At 52.8% G+C, this 17,722-nt stretch overlaps 1 protein-coding gene across 2 annotated transcripts in view; it reads left to right on the forward strand.

Moving 5' to 3' along the window:
- The window catches only part of SMC6 (structural maintenance of chromosomes 6), a 2,412,589-nt gene that overhangs the window by 1,771,936 nt on the left and 622,931 nt on the right, over positions 1 to 17,722 (forward strand). For both annotated transcript variants that reach the window (XM_069605927.1, XM_069605928.1), the window contains one exon: positions 11,207 to 11,344. In XM_069605927.1, the coding sequence (XP_069462028.1) occupies positions 11,207 to 11,344 (138 nt within the window). The remainder of the gene's footprint in view (positions 1 to 11,206; positions 11,345 to 17,722) is intronic.

Raw genomic sequence — 17,722 nt, forward strand, 5'->3', positions numbered from 1 at the left:
TGGCGGCCTGGCTCCTGATCAGCTGAGACTTCAGCATGCAAAACTTTCACTTGACATCTGGGACATCATTCAACAGGCCAGGAGGCCCCCTACTCAGTCCCAGTATAAGAGCAAATGGACTCGGTTCTGCCATTGGGCACGCGGCAAGGGGCTGGACACTGTCTCCTGTCCGTTGGATAACATATTAGCTTTTTCTGCACACCTGGCTCGTTCTAGAGTGCAGGTGCACATATTTGGCGGCCAGCAGGGTTTACAAGAATTCCCCTGAGCAATTCTGGCTACTTTGCAGCGCAAGCCTTTCGAGCCGATGGCGTCTGTGGACATCTGCTTTATGATGCTAAAAACTGTTTTATTGGTGGCTCTCACCTCTGCATGTGAGCTGCAGGCTTTGTCCTCGTGCCAGCCATTCACCATATTTCACGACGACAAGGTCATCTTGTGAACTCACCCAAATGTCTTGCCCAAGGTGGTCTCCCCTTTTCATTTGAATCAAGAGATCTGCCTTCCGGTGTGGTTCCTGAACCTGCAATCTGAAGCAGAAAGGACCCTGCATTCCTTTGACTTCAGGAGAGCCCTCAGGTTTTAACTATCCCGGACGATATCCTTCAGGAGGTCAGAGCCATTGTTTGTGACTTTTGGGGGCTTCTCCCCAGCTCTCAGGCTTCCAAGGCCTCCATTGCCTGCTGGATGGTTCAGGCCATTTCAGAGGCATACACGACCATGGGCAAACCTGTTCCTGAGAGGATTCATGCCCATGCGGTCAGCGCTAAGGCCATGGCCGTCTCATTTAAGTAACATGCTTCTTGGGATGTCTTCAGCAAGGCAGCTACTTGGGCCACTCCATCGACATTCTGTAGGCACTATTCCCAGGACACCAGCTCCAGGGGCCATTCAGAGTTTGGTCAGGTGGTTCTGAAGAACCTTTTGCTTCATCCTAGATATGAGGCAGGTTGTCACAGCTCCACCCTATGTTCTTGTTCGGTGGAATCACCCACAAGGATGGAAGAAAGGGGACAGGACGTATGAGTAATTAATGTTACTCATGGTAGTGACTAGGGTACTCCTATTCCTTAGACCGCTTTCCTCCCTACGTCCCCCCCACCTCCCCCCCCCCTGCTAGCATGCCAAGGGCTAAAATGTACTATGAGTAGCCAGGTATCCAATCGTCCAATGTGTTCAAAGGGGACTGAGGTGAGGCGCGGGAGGGCTGGACCTCGGCGGGGCATTCCCACGCCAGAGGCCACACCCCTGCACGCTACAAACTTTAATGGGGAAGCTACATTGTTTGCTGCCAAAGGTTCCAGTATCGTCCCCATATTGGGGGACATGCACAAGGATGGAGGAAAGGGGACTAAGGACTATCAGTACTCTAGTCACTACTGTGAGTAACTTTATTTTCATGTTGAAACAATTGGATTACACTGCTGTATGTACACTCGGGCAGATAATACTGAACATAAGTTGACTTGAGGTGGAGTTATAAAGTTAGGTATAGTCTGTTATTTGATGACTTCATTGTATTGAGTTTCTTGAACACACATTGCTAAAAGGGTCTTGGTAAATAAATGAATTGTGGTGTGTTCATATGGCATGTAGCAGATAATCAAAGCGGGCATCTGTTGAATCACGGAAAAGGCATTCGATGCACTAGTGATGAACTCATCCTTGTATACCTGCTGTTTCTGTCATTCTGCTGGTTCCAAGAAGACTCCAGAAGTTCAGATCCACCATGATCTTGATCGACTGGGCCCAGAGGACATGGCTTTCGGGATGCCTGGACGTATCCATAAGTTCTTCCTGGCTCCTCCCGGTAAGGTTGCGTCTGCTCTTTCAGTTGGATGGGGGAGGGCGGTGAGTCCTCCACCCATACCTCTGCATCCTTATTTAACCTTATGTGTGGCTGATGAACAAAGAGATTGTTTGTCTGACAAAGTCCTGGATGATGCACTCCTTTTCACCAGAAGGCTGTGATGAATTTGATAGTGTCATCACTCCTTTCCTGGCGGGGCCCTCTCCCCATGTGGCCAGGGGACTGCAGCCAGTACCTGATCACAACCCTGGGTTTGGCTATATGAGGGAGGATCACATGGGGGGAGACAGCCTCCGGAGAGTATCATGGCACCATCAAACAAGACATGGTATCCCCCTTATTCTTTTAAGGATGCCCCATCCATGCCCAAAGCCTTAATGGCTTATTGTCAGACCTCCCCTCATCCACCTAGGAAGGGTACTGAAGACTTTTCCCGAGATCTGTGAGCAAGCAGTCAAAATCTGACTTGCCTTTTAAGACGTGTGAAAACACCTTCTCAGACTCTACCTACAAGTCATCCAGAGCTGATTTGCCCTTAAAGATCACTGAGAAAATGTACCCAGACTTTACATGCAAGTTATCAAGAATTGACTTCCATTCCCATAACTGTAAGAATACTGCCACGGAAGATGAGCCGAGTAATGCAGATCAAAGAAGGCCAAGAGCCCAAGCTGTGCTCTAGTTGCGAGCACATACCTGCAGCAGGGAAATTTAAACATGCAAAGCAGCTGACTGAGGAGCGCTTCTGGTCGGAGAAAGCTGCTCCTCTCAGTACAGACCAAGACCCCGTGGGGCTGGAGTGTTCCATGGAGCCCAACCGGCTTGAGGACAAAGAAAATGGAAGCTGATGGCGAGCAACAACACGCTGCGGGCACGCCAGAAGCTGACAGAGGACTTCTTGGCGTTTGCATGTGTTTGACAGCAGCCTCCACCTTACCGAAGCCCGAAACGACGCAGAAGAGCCCAGCAGGAGCTGTGAGAGGCAGAGAAACTGAGGAACAGAGGCAGCGAGAACGAAGTAAACTTTGAGCGACCGCCACCGGCTTGCAGCGGCAGACACAGAATACGCCAGCAAGAGCCATTGTGTTCACCCAAGGGAAGCAGGGACACCGGGGCATATTGGCAGCCATGCTAAACCCAAATAATTGTTAATGTAGCACATGAAAGAGCAAAACAGCATCGGGACTATTGAGTTTGGAAGTGTACGCAGAGCCCACATGAGAAAAGCCCTGGCAACAGAGTATACCAGGCAGTTGCAAGTGTGTACATATAAGAAAGCCCTGGTAGGGGGGGGGCACACCAGGCAAGGACAAGCTGAACAGTGTATATTAAATACATCACCTAAAGAGGTCCTGAGAAGGATATATCCAGACTATTAAAAAGCTGTGCTGATCAAGAGGAGAGGAGTGGAAACCTGGCAGGAGAGAGTACACAAGATAAAGACTAAGAGCCAATTTGTGTTGTTGTTTAAGAGAAACTCAAAGAACTGATATTCTTTAATATAAAACGCAGTGAAGAGAAATCCAGAGAAAGGGAACCACCTTCTAGAACAAGGAACTCTATCCTTATGGACTTTAGTTTATTTTCCATTTTGAACATTTATAAACCCCTCAAGGTCAAAGACATGGCCCAGCAGAGATATCTGAATAGCACTATGAAGGCCTACATAGCTATTTCTGTCTGTACGTGGACCCCTGAGCATGAGTTGTTTGCCATCCCCACTGTTAAGTTTTGAGGGGGCTATAGAACCACTTACAACCACACAAGTTTGTTTGTCCTGTGTGGGATTTGAACCTTATTTTGAACTTTCTCGTGGAGTTTCCATTTGAGCTTTTGTGTCTGTGTTCTGTAAGGTTGCTCACCCTTAGCGATTTTCCTGGTCGTCAGAACTTCGGTTAGACAGGTGAGTAAGCCTCTGGCTCTATCTGTTAAACCTACTTAAATTGTCTTCTCCAAGGAGATGGTGACTTAAAGAGCTGACCTTCTTTCCTAAGATTGTGTCAGACTTCTACTTATCACTGAAGATCCATCATCTTGTTTTTACCCCCTGTTTTATCCAGCTAAAATGCAGAGGTTTCACCACCTGGAACCCGAGAGTGCTCTCAGGTACTAAATCTTTTTGATGGGTAACATCTAGAAGAATGACACGCTCTTAATTGGTTACATTTGTGCTTCATCAGGCAGGGCTGTAACTGAACAGACCTTGTTACAGGTGGATAATCCTCTGAATTTTGGAGTACTCGGATCTGGCCAGGAAAGAAATGCCTGATGGAGTCATGAATGAGCACATCTTTAAGGGCGGTCCCAGGCACCCAGTTCTACATCTGTAAATGTTAAATATTGCTGGGGGCGCTGTTGAGCAGCCTGCAAGATGGCCGCTTAGTGTTTGAGCTCCACGCCTAGCCGCCTTCTATCCGGCTACATCTGCGGTTCCCTGCCTGATCCTGTAACCCTGCCTCGAACAAACGACAGCTGCTGCTGGGGGCTCTTTGCACGCCGAATCCCGGAGGAAATCGGACACCAGGTGCCCGTAATCTGCCTACGTGCTACGCGGGCGGCGGCGCGGCCCTGTGCCATCGGACGTCTCCCGAGTGCCCCGGGCCTCGAGTGGGCGCTCGCCGCTGCCCCCATCGCTGCTGGTTTGTGCCTGCGTCTCAGGCGCGGCTCCTCTTCGCCACTGGACCGGAGCCCCTGCTGTCTCCGCCTGCCCGCCCCTCCCGTGGGAGGAACATTACTGCGCCGGCCGCCGGGCCGCGGCTGAGGGCGTGGGCTGAGCGGGCCTGCTGGAGTGTTGCCGCGGCGGAGCCCGTCGCCCGCCCGACTGCGGACCCTGGAGGCGACCCACAGATCTGCGACCACTTCCTCCGCGATCGAGGGGCTGCTGGCGGTCCATTTCGCTGCGGCGGCCCTGCCTGGATCGGGCCTGCTGCGCGGCGAACTATGAGGTGAGGTCTAGGGGCGGCTGTGTCTTTCCGTCTTCCCAGCGCGATGGCCTGCTGAGGCCTGGATGCACTGTGCGCGGCCCTCCCTGCTGGGGTCTGCATTGGGGCCTCACCCCGCTCCTGAGTCTAAGCTGCACTATACCTCCTTTCGGTTGGGTGACCTGCACCACACCCAATGGACTCTCGCTTGCCTGGTCCTGCTCACCCCTCACCACATCGAGCAGTCCCGCCACTAGCGGTGGACTATACCGCACCGGGCCGTTCTCTCCGGCTCCGAAACACCTCTACCGCGCACCTCGCCTCCTCAGCGCCCCAACCTCTTCTGGACTGCACGCTGCTCGTTCTGGTGGAGACCACCACGGGGACTGCGCTGGGAGGGCTGCTGGTCCCTCTGGTGAGCCCTACATTTGGTAAATACTCTCAATTCCCACGCATATGGTCTTCTCTCCTCCCGGCTCAGGGGCTTTACCGACCTAGGCCTACTTGGCCACCTCCTACGTGCCCGTAGCAGCACGTGCCGCTGTATCTGGCTACTCTCAGCTTGGCATCTCCCCTCTCACTCTCTTCTACCGATCATGCCGAATCGCTCTAAGAGCGGCGCTAGAGGGGGGGCCATGGACAAATTTACGAAGGCGGTCCCTCGATCCGAGGGGGGCCACGCATCAACTACGCCGGAGGAACCTGATTCCGAGCTGAGTTCCGGGGCTCCATCCCCTGATCTCACTGCCATGATGGAATCGATGGCCAAAAACTTTGCCTCCTTTCATGAGATGCTTGACGACATCAATGCCTCGCTCAAAACACGTGTCGATCAGGCTGGCTCCAGAATTACGGAGGCCGAGAATCGGATCTCGACCAATGAAGATGTGATACACACACTACAGGACACTGTGGCTGCCTTGTTGCGCGACATGAAGAACGTAAAGGCCAAATGCGACGACTTGGAATCCCGCTCCCGTAGAAACAACCTACGCATCATTGGGGTCCCTGAAACCGCCCTGAAGGGTCGAATGGAGGAGGCGGTCGAGCGTCTACTTAAGGACTTGCTTGGTGACCCGGACCTTTCCCCTTACTTTACTGTTGAGCGAGCTCACCGGGCCTTGTCCCCGCGCCCCAAGCCTGGTGATATCCCCAGGCCCATTATAGCCAAGATCCTCAATTACCGGGACAGGGACCTCATTCTCCGCCTGGCACGCGAGAAGGGTGAGCTGCGCTTGGAGTCTAATACTATCCGAATCTTCCCGGATTTCTCAATGGCTGTGCAGCAGGAAAGGCGTCAGTTCCTTGGCGTCAAGAAGATGCTTCGGGAGCGCAAAGTCCCATATGCCATTTTATTTCCTGCCAGACTCAAAATCACCCACAGGGGCAAACTCTTTTTCTTTACCATCCCTGAAGAGGCGGCAAAATTTATTGAAATGGAGATACCGCTCCAGGGCCCTGGTGATGCCATTGCTGATGAAAATTGACGGGGTGTTGGGGAGCGGGTTTACTCGCTGCATTTGCTGTCTTTGTAATTACAATATCTCACTGTGATGGTCTATGCACCCGTTACTGCCTGGGTTGTAATGCCCAGGCCCTAATCTTCCTTGGGACTGAAATGACACTTTACATAAGACCAACATTGTAATGTTTTGCTGCCCAACTGTTACTTTCTCCTCCCTCAACGGCACCATTACGAGACCCCCGCCTCGTTAAGACCGCTCCAGTTCCCCACTCAGGGGACACATGGGGTAGATGCTATTCGACTGTTGACACTGGTCTGGTAGTTGCGGAACCGCAGGGGCTTGCGCGCTGTCCCCGCATTCCCGCTTGCGGGCGGGGACTTGCGCTAGAAGTCCACTGCTACTGTTTGTTTGGTAACAGAGCCGTTGGCTCTAAGCGTGCTAGTGCGTGGCAACGGCGCACCCCATTGCGATTGCACTGTTCTTCTCTGTTCTGCTGGAATGGGTTGGCCCCCGTTGGGCCCTTGGGAAGTTCTGGCCAGGTTGGGGTTGGCCTATCTTTGGGTGGCTAAGGGTGGGTGATGCGTACACTGCTGATTTACGGTTAGTGGTGCGGGTGGGAAGGGGGCTGTTTTTTCAAAAGGCACACGAGGTTTCGCGAGGCGCATACTGAGGGGGCACAAGCGCGCATGCTGTCTTAACTACGGGAGCCCACACGGCCACTTGGGTTGGGATGTTCACTGAGGATGAATATTGCGGTTGAATATGCCTACTGTCATAATGTCCTGGAATGTTCGAGGATTGAGCAACCATACCAAAGCCCGCAAGATCATGGCGTATGTCAACAGGCATAACTCTAGGATCCTGCTACTGCAGGAGACACACTCCAATGGTCTGATACCAAGGGCACTTGCCCCATCTTGGGGTCCCGCCAGATTTTTCACTTCCTACTCCACGCAATCTAGGGGGGTTCTCACGCTTATCCATAAATCAATTAAGTTTGGACTTCATAAAAGCTACATCGACCCCGAGGGTCGCTACGTTATACTACACTGCACATTAGTCAATAGGGAATACCTGCTTGTCAACACCTACTGCCCCAATGTGGATTCACCGGAATTCTTTGACGCAATAGCCACCATACTCCTGGGTTTTGTGGGAGTGCACATTATATGGGGAGGAGACCTAAACCTTATATTGGACACTGTCTTAGACAGAACATCCACGATTCCTAGGGCAGTCTCTCGCGCGGCGCGCAGGTTACGGGGCCATATGCAATCCCTCAACATTTGTGACGCCTGGAGGACTCTCCACCCGCAGAAACGCGAATACACCTACTACTCATCTGTGCATGACAGCTCGTCCAGGATAGATCTGTTTTTGCTTTCCGGTGGGGTGATGGGCGGGGTGGAGGGCGCGGGCATTCTGGTCCGCACGCTCTCGGACCACGCTCCAATCACACTGTCCCTGAGACTGGGCACTCCTGTTCCAACGGTCAGCACTTGGCGCTTTAAGTCTGAGGCCCTAAAAGACATCGTGTTTAAGGCCGAAATACTAGCGGATATCGAGTCGTTCTTTGAACTTAACTCACTCCATGATACGACCGCCGCGGTTAGGTGGGAGGCCTTCAAGGTATATATAAGGGGCATGTCCATCTCCCGGGAGGCCGGGGTGCTGAAGGCCATTAGAACTGCCCTGGGGCAATCTGAGACCAAATTGAAACAACTTGAGCAACGCGCCACTACCGGCTCTGACCCCTCCATTCTTGCCCAGATCTCTGACGAACTCCAAGTATATAATACACTGGCCACCTCCGAAGTCCGTTATTTCAGCCGCCCCCAGGCCGCCAGGAGATATGGGGAGGACGACAGACCTGGGAAAACGCTCGCGACCCTGGTTAGGGGGGAATTGGGCCGTACACAGATCTCCTCCATCAAAGATCGAAATGGTGACGCTCAGTGGGCGGACCCGAAAATACTAGAGACATTCACTGAGTTTTATAGCTCCCTCTATTCCCAGCCCGCAGAGCACACCGAGCAGCATATGCGCGAACTCCTCGGGCAAATCCCCACTACAGAAATTTCCCAACAGACTAGGGACCAGTTAGACTCCCCGATCACGTTAGACGAGATAGTGTCGTCCATCTCTGACTTGCCCAAAGGCAAGGCGCCTGGCCCTGACGGCCTTACCGCCGACTTTTATCAGGAGCACATAGCTGTCCTGGCCCCTCGTCTGTTCGAGGTATGGAACGAGGCACTACAAGCCTCCATCCTTCCCCCCCTCCATGCGGGAAGCGGTAATCACGGTGTTGCTCATCCCGGGTAAGCCTGAAGACGAGTGTGGGTCATACAGACCCCTTTCTCTCATGAACCTTGACACAAAGATCTTTGCTAAAATCATTGCCAATCGTTTCTTGCCAATCAGGACGCACCTTGTGCATGAGGACCAGGCGGGCTTTGTCCCGGGCAGGTCCACCTCCCACAATATCAGGAGACTGTTTAATGTCATGTCCTGCATAGATCAAGACGCCCAGGCTGTAGCGGTTACGTTGGACGCCCAGAAAGCCTTTGACATGGTCTCTTGGAAATACATGTGGCTGGTCCTTGAGACAATGGGTGTTGGCCCCAACATGATAGGGTTCATTAGACTTTTGTACACATCCCCTGTGGCGCGTGTTCGTGTTAACTCTCTTACATCTGAGATCTTCACGCTATTCAGAGGCACCCGGCAGGGCTGCCCCTTCTCTCCGATTCTCTTCGCACTGGCGATTGAACCGATGGCGGACTATGTACGTTCAAGACATTCTCGCAAGGGAATAAGATTGATAGAGGTGCCTGAAATCATATCCCTATATGCAGACGATGTCCTACTTTACATCAGAGATCGCACAACTCACCTCAATCCCATATTGAGAGACATCACTCGCATTGGTACACATTCCGGCTTTACGATCAATTACTCCAAGTCGGAGATCTTCCCGCTCACTAAAACTACCACACACCCCACTTCTGAATATCCTCTGCGCTGGGCCCCTAACGGTATTAAATACCTGGGAGTACATGTATCCCTCACTAAACCCACCCTACTCACCGATAATTACTCCGCGGTAGCGCGGACAGTTGAGACTAAAATTTCACGATGGCGCACTCTCCCGTTGTCCGTCGCGGGTCGACTGTCCCTGATCAAAATGATCCTCCTCCCCAAGCTCCTGTACACCTTTAGTAACGTGCCCCTATGGCCTGGGAAGGCATACTTCACTAAGCTTCACACGCTCTGCGCACAGTTCCTCTGGCACTCTGGTGCGGTGCGCAAGAAGTGGACTGACATGGCACTCTCGTACAGACAGGGGGGTATGGCTGCTCCTGACCTTGCTACATATTGGATCGCGGCCCAAGCCCAGTACGCCACCCACTGGTACCCTGGCGCCCCAGGGCGCCCTCACGTCAAGCTGGAACGGCTGGCATCCTCGGGTATTAATCTGATGACCCTAGTGCTGCACCGACACTATGCACCGGACTCCCCCATTGACCCCATAGCCGCGACCTTGTTCGCTTGGTCACACATACTAAGCCCATCAGCTGGGACTTCCCCGTATTACAAGTGGCTGCCCGTGTGGGCCTTCCCGGGGCTGGAACCCACGCTCGACGTGGCCTTGACCCGCCACTGGGAGGCTTTGGGTTATAGGGCATTGTCTGACTTCTATCCAGAGGGCAAATTTATAGATCCCCAGACTTGGAGGCCGGGTCACACTAGATCTCCCTTAGAGACCCTTCAATACTACAGGCTTCGCGCTGCGTTCCGCACTATGTGGCCCTCCTTCCCAGTTGAACCCCCAGACGACCCGGCTTTAGCGTACATTGCCAACTCGGGCGGGGCACGGGGCGTTGTCTCATCCCTGTATCACATCCTGCAGGATGCCTCCCCTGCTCCGGTTCTTGGGGCGCGCAACAAATGGGCTGATGAGTTGGTTCTAGAGATGCCTGATGGGTTGTGGGAAAGCATGTGTCTCCACACCAAAAGAGTCTCCTTCAACTTCCGCTTTCGGGCCATGCAGTATAAACTCCTCAACAGGCTATACTACACACCTCACAGGACTTCTGGGTTGGCTCGCTCCGAGGTGCGCCTCTGCCCGCGCTGCAGGGCCACAGATGCTGATCATCTTCATATGTTCTGGTCCTGTCATAAGCTGTCCGATTTCTGGGAAGGGGTCATGAACACACTTAGTGCAGTAACTGAGACCACTATTGATCCCGATCCTCTGGCAGTTTTGTTTGGGGTTTGGAGCACCGAGGAAACTAAACGCCTGAAAAAGTTTTTAGATATAAGTTGCATGATTGCCAAGAAGTGTATACTCCAGAACTGGAGGTGTTCCTCTCCCCCGACCCCTCAGAGATGGTTGGGCCTGCTCACATGGTCACGGAACTGCGAGGAGGACTATTTGGCTACGCTGCCTGCCCGTTCTCGTCCCAAGAACATTTGGAGTGAATTCACCACATACCTCAATAATCAGTCCGATGCCGCATCGGGGTCTTGTCCATCCCCGGTATCCACCCATGCATTGTGATCTTCTCTTGTCTCCTCCTTTGTTTGTAAAATATTGTAATCATTGTTGTAAAGATGTTAAAGTGGCCCGCTAGCAGCTCTACGAGCCACTCGATTCATATGCTTGTTGTCCCGATGTTTGTACCCTGTGAACCTCTGCCAATAAAAATAAAAGTTTAAATGTTAAATATTGCTGCAATTCAAAGCCCATACCATGTTAGATTGCAATGCCTTATTGAAAGTCTGTTCCATGGTGGTTACGTAGATCAGATACAAACCTTTTATTTTAGTAGCTCAAAAAGAAATGGTCCTTCTTCACCCCAACAGATGTTTTTCGAGTTTGAGGAGATTTAAGGGGATCACATTGTAATGTGTTTGTTATTCTTTTGTCTTTACAGTTCATATGTTGAATAGTTGAATAGTTTGTGTTAAAATCGTAACTTTATGCCAACACTTTTTTTGCCTCCTAGGATGAGCTGGACAAAGTAGACCGAGAGGTTGACAATTGTAAACGCCATAAAAAACATTATGAAGAAAAACGAAAGGAGCACTTGGAAGGTATCCAGCAACGAAAGGAAGAACTTGCCATAAAGGAAAATCAATTGCAGGTATGCTACAGAAAATTGCAAATGCCAGTTCTTGCAAGGCCTACAATCCATTGTTCGAGGGGATTGGGTCCTCCGACGTATTCCATATCTATGACAGGTAATCACCACAGCTGTGCTGCTTCGGAAACTTTTTTATACGCCGATGCGCCGTCGTCGAGGCCCTCCTCCGACGTCATCCGATGTGATAAGTAGGACGCACAACGCCCGTAGCCTCAGTTCCGTTTTTTCCGCGAACGTGTTGCTTCGTGAATCTCGGTTAACGCTTCGACTCTTTGGAGTTCTGTTCTTCTCGGTTCTTCGAACCTGTTCGTTTTTGTAAGTAAATCCTTCGTGTGAAGATGTCTTCTACTTCGTCTTCGACCCCGCGTCCGGGCTTCAAGAAGTGCGGGGAGTGTGGGTCCAAGATGTCGGTGACGGACTTGCACAACGCCTGCCTCTGGTGCCTCGGGGAGGCCCACAACACGGATGACTGTATCGACTGCCAGTGGCTCACGTCCAAAGCCTTACGAGAACGTAAGAAGAAGTTGTCGGTAGTTCGGGTGTCCGAGCCCCGGAAGTCGAAGTCTGCAGGGCTTTCGACGGATGATTCGGGAGGTGACTCTCCGTGTCATCGTCGGAAGTCTCGTGGGTCTCCTTCTAGGAGTCGGTCTCGCCACTCCTCGGCCTCTTCGAGGCATTCTCGGAAGCGCCGACAGCGGTCGTCTTCCAGGTCCTCTTCTGAGGACTCTGCCCGGCACGTCGCTTACCCCACCAGCCGTGCGATGCCGGAGGAATGGGCTTCCTTCAGGAAGAAAATGCTGGCGATTCTCGAGTCGCGGGGTACTAAGCCGTCTGAGAGGTCCCGTTCGGACAAGGGGACTCGTTCTCGACGTACCGTTCCAGGTCCAGGTCCCGGTCCTCGACGCGTTCGAGACCGTGTGCACCTGTGATGTCTTCGAGGAAGACATAGACGTCTGAGGCGTCGAGGCCGTCGACAGGCTTTCTCGAGGCTCCGTCTCCGAGGAAGTCGTCGAAGCCGTCGGCGCTCAGGTCGTCGAAGGACACGCTCGGAGCTTCGGCTTCGAGGACTGTGTCGACGCCGTCTGCTGGCGGCGCTGCATCTGACGTCGACGCCGATTTACTCGACGTCGACGCTGATCCTCTCGGCGCCGATGCCTGTTCTCTCGACGCCGGCGCCGATTCACTCGACGCCCTCGATGCCTTTCGAGGCCGGGGTGTCGGAGGTGCCCCGTGGCATGGGGGAACCCCCTATGAAGGCTCTGGTTAAGAGCAAGCACTCTCGGGTGCCTTCTTTTCGCCACATGGAATATATTTTGGAGGTGAATGAGGATTCTGATGGCCTGGTTCCTAGTCAGGTTCCATATGAAATGGTCTCGGGCCATAGTCAGTTTGACGATTTGAGGCAGTCACTGCATGATGCCAGTGGACTGGACACCTCTCCGGAGGTGGAGTTTTGTAGGCCTGAGCCTGGCTCTCATGCCGATTCCTCGTACCGGTGCCTTATGGCTAGGGTTTCCGAGTACTTGGAATGGTCTGCTCCCCCAGGGGAGTTTGTGCAGGATGATCTCACGGACATCCTTGATGTTGGTCCTCCAACTGACCCGGTACTGCCGTTCCATATGGCTCTACAGAGAAGGGTGGCGGCTTGGACTGCTCCGGAGAGTCTCCCGGCGGTGGGGATCCTTGTCGCGAAAATACCGTCCAGCCAGTAGCGACCCCTGCTACTTGACCAGACACCCCACTCCGGAGAGTTTGGTGGTGCAGGCGGCCACGGCCCCGGCAAAGCAGGCGTCGTACCCTACCATCCCTCCTGATAGGGACGACAAACGTTTTGATGGCTGGGCAAAGAAAGTGTTTTCTTCTGGTGGTATGGCGCTTCAGGCGGCCAACTCCATTTGTGCCTTGTCTCGTTTCATACACACTCTGTGGAACTGTGTTGTGTTAGCGGCTGAACATATTCCCGAAGGGGACGAACGGGATGGTTTCCTTGCTATGGTCCAGGATGGTAAGGATGCCATGTGTGAGTCCGTTCAGTCGGGTTTGGACATGGCTGAATGCGTCAGCAGGTCCATGGCGGTGAGCACCATGATACGCAGGTTTGCGTGGTTGCGGAAGTCGGGGTTTGCTCCTGATGTGCAGTCCCGGCTCTTCAACATGCCCTTTGACGGTGAACACCTTTTTGGCAGCAAGGCTGACGAGAGCCTTGAGAGGTTGCAGACCTCCAAAGCTGCAGCAAAGTCTTTGGGCGCTGCAGTTCGCCAACCTCCGCCTTTTCATCCTAGGGGACAGCAATGGAGGGGTGGTTCCTTTCGCTATTACTCGTCCTTCAGTAAAGCGAGAGGGGCTGGCAGTCAAAGAGGCCAACCAGGGGTAGCAGAGGTGGACGTCAGGGTACCCGTGGTGCCAAGGCCGCTCGGGCAGATGCCTCTTTGCCCTCAGGTAACGCCGCAGCCGCTACCACTCAGTCATGAGGCTGTGTCCCATGGTTCGCCGGTTGGGGGAAGGCTGGCGCAGCATCTTGTAGAGTGGCGTGCCATTACTTCAGATGTGTGGGTTCTGGAGATCATAACCCACGGCTACTGTCGTCCCTTTCGGCAGAGGCCTCACGACAATCCACCGGGGAACCTCTTTGCAGAGTCCGGATCCGCTCCTTGCGCAGGAAATTCAAACCCTGCTGGAGAAAGGCGCCATAGAACTGGTGCTTGTAGCGGAGAGGAACAAGGGATGGTATTCCCCTTATTTTTTGATTTCAAAGAAAGACGGGGGATTGAGACCCATCATGGACTTGCGCGGTTTGAACAAACTCCTCAGGAAGGACAAGTTCAAGATGGTTACTCTCTCTCAAGTCCTCCAGGCCCTTCAGCTTCAGGACTGGTTGGTGTCTCTCGACCTCAAGGATGCTTACTTCCGTGTACCGATCCATCCCAAGCACAAGAAGTACCTGAGGTTCGCGGTTGGCGACTCGCACTTTCAGTTTCGGGTCCTGCCGTTCGGATTGACCTCCGCCCGAGGGTTTTCACCAAGCTCATGGTGGTGGTGGCAGCGCATCTCAGGCAAGGGGGGATTCACGTCTACCCCTACCTGGACGATTGGTTGATCAGGGGAAGCTTTCCCGAGCAAGTCCTGGATCATCTGTCCGTCACCTGCCACTCCCTTCACAGGCTGGGCTTCTCCCTCAATTTAAAGAAGTCCCATTTGACGCCAACACAGCGGCTCCAGTACATCGGAGCAGTGCTCGACACTTCCCTGGGGCAGTGTTTTCCTCCCCAGGTGAGGGCTCTTCACATTCAGCAGATGGTGCACAAGTTTCAGCATGCCCAGACACTCCCAGCGTTCGAGTTCTTGAGGTTGCTCGGCCTCATGGCATCCTGCATTCTTCTGGTGCCAGAGGCTCGCCTGCAGATGAGATCTTTGCAGTGGGCACTCCAGATGCAATGGTCGCAGTCCTCCGGCAGGATGTCGGACCCGGTTTAGGTGCCGCCCTTGGTCCCCCGGGACCTTCTGTGGTGGGCCGTCGAAGGCAACTTGATGAAGGGGGCTCCATTTTGGCTTGCCTGGCCGGAGGTGACGGTCGTGACGGATGCATCCCTCACGGGATGGGGAGCTCATGCCAACGAGCTGACAGTCAGCGGTCGTTGTTCTCCGTCAGAGTCCAGACTCCATATCAATCTGTTGGAGCTGAGGGCCGTCAGGCTAGCCCTGAAGGCTTTTCTGCCGACTGTGCGAGGAAAGAATGTCCTGATCCAGACGGACAACACAGTGGCCATGCACTACCTCAACAAAAAGGGTGGGGGCAGGGTCACTTCCTCTGTGCAGGGAGACGATGCAGCTCGAGTTCTGGGCCATCCAGCAGGAAGTTTCGATCTCGGCAGTTCATCTGGCCAGAGACGAAAACGTGACGGCGGACGCTCTGAGCAGGCAGAGCATGATCTCTCACGAGTGGGAGTTGGCTCAGGAGATTCTCCTGGAGATCTTCGCCCTTTGGGGGACCCCTCAAGTGGATCTCTTCGCCTCCAGTGTCAACCGGAAGTGCGAAAGGTTTTGCTCGCGGGAATTTCCTCCAAAAGGAGCCTTAGGAGACGCGTTCGTGGTGGAGTGGTCATTCCCGCTGCTGTACGCGTTTCCTCCAGTCCCCGTCATCCCACAAATGCTGCAGAGGTTACGGAAGTTCGGTTCCCGGATGATCCTCATTGCTCCGGCGTGGGCTCGGAGGACGTGGTACCGAGACCTTCTTGACTTGTCCATCTGCCCGCCACGTCGTCTTCCCTACCGAGACGATCTGCTCTCACAGGAGGGGGGTCAGGTTCTCCATCCAGAGGTCAGATTCCTCAACCTTCACGCTTGGCTTCTGAAAGGTTGAGGTATAAGGATTGGGACCTCCCTGAAACATGATGGAGGTGTTGCTCTTGGCCCGACGTCCAGCAACAAAGTCTCTGTACCGTTGCTGTTGGCGTAAGTTCTGCGACTGGTGCAGAGTTCAGAATGTGGATCCTTTTGCATGTGACATCCCGATGGTTCTGTACTTTTTACTTTCTTTGGCCCACAGGGGCTTGCAAGTGGGTACCATTAAAGGTTACCTGGCGGCGCTGTCCATCTTTAAGCGCTCGTCTGAAGAGTGTTCCTACTTTAAAATCCCTTTAATTTCACAGTTTCTGAAAGGGCTCACTAATGTGTTCCCTCCATCGCCTTTCCTGGTGCCCGGTTGGGATTTAAACCTTGTTCTTAAGTTCCTTATGGGTGCTCCGTTTGAGCCTTTGCATTCTTGCCCTTTGAGGCTGTTAACTCTGAAAACTGTGTTTTTGGTTGCGGTTACTTCCGCTCGCAGAGTGAGTGAGTTACAGGCACTTTCAGTTAAGCCACCCTTCACTGTATTTCACAAGGACAGGGTTGTCCTTAGAGTTCGTCCTTCTTTTCTGCCGAAGGTGGTTTCGGAATTTCATTTGGCCCAGAAGGTTGTTCTTCCGGCATTCTATCCTCCTCCGCATCCTGGTAAGGAAGAGGAGAGGCTCCATAGTCTTGATCCTAGGAGAACTTTTATGTTTCACGCATGTCCCGGGTCAGAGTGGACGATCAACTCTTTATTGGTTACCCTGGAAAGCGTTTGGGACAGGCTGTGACAAAACAGACTTTGTCTCGCTGGATTATTTTGGCCATCTCGGAGTGTTAACGCTTGACGGGTAAGGACCCGCCGGCTGGCTTGCGGGCCCATTCTACCAGGGGTATGGCTGCATCTACTGCCCTACAGAGGGGAGTTCCTATTAGCAACATCTGTGATGCAGCCACCTGGGCTTCAGTACATACATTTGTACGTCACTATTCCCTCGATTCCATCCGAGGACAGGATCTGGCCTTTGGCAAGGCGGTCCTTTGCTCTGCTATTTGATTGGCAATTCTAAAATTTGATTCTAAATTCTTTCCCTCCTCCTTGCTCTGATACTGCTTTGGGAGTCTGTCATAGATATGGAATACATCGGAGGACCCAATCCTCTCGAAGAACAAGTTACTTTCTTACCTGGTAACGTTCTTTCGATGGGATGGTCCGACGACGTATTCCATATCGCTCCCTCCCTGCCTTCCCCGCTGCAGAATTTCTTTTGCGATTGCAGCTTACGTTCCGCAAGGCTTTGTGTCTGACTGGCAGTTGACTAATGTAACACGTTCTGGGGGAAAAAACTACAACTGAGGCTACGGGCGTCGTGCGTCCTACTTATCACATCGGATGACGTCGGACGTCGGAGGAGGTCCTCGACGACGGCGCATCGACATCATCGACGCAGGACGCAGACGCCGAAAAAAAGGTTTCCGAAGCAGCACAGCTTTGGTGATTACCTGTCATAGATATGGAATACGTCGTCGGACCATCCCATCGAAAGAACGTTACCAGGTAAGAAAGTAACTTGTTCTTCTTTACCTTCTAAATCTAGAAGAGAAACTACAACTAGATGTTAGAACAGAACTTGATAAAATAGTCTTCGACTGGATTGTGTCCTCCCACGTGTTCCTTATTTTATGATGTTTCCAATATCCAGCTTAGCCGCTTTGGAATATTTTTTCAACAGAGTGCACTATGCGTTGATGCCTGTCAACTCGATGTCCCTCAGAGGCCTCTGTCTCGAAGTCGACGTCACCGAAGGTATATATAACGCGTACAGCGTCCTTTGGCTTCAGTTCTGTTTTTCCATGCCATCGCTTCGGATATGGTACGCTTCGTTCCTTTTGAAAGAAATCTTCGAGAAATGGCTCCGTCATCGGCGTCTTTTACTCCCAAGTAGGGTTTTCAAAAAAATGCTGTGACTGCGGTTCTAAGATGTCTGTTACGGACCCCCACAGAATATGCTTGTGGTGTCTGGGATCCGCTCAGCCTTCATCAGAGTGTGA

The sequence above is a fragment of the Ambystoma mexicanum genome, chromosome 4p, assembly GCF_040938575.1.
Source record: "Ambystoma mexicanum isolate Mex_15411 chromosome 4p, UKY_AmexF1_1, whole genome shotgun sequence".
In the NCBI taxonomy this organism is placed as follows: Eukaryota; Metazoa; Chordata; class Amphibia; order Caudata; family Ambystomatidae; genus Ambystoma; species Ambystoma mexicanum.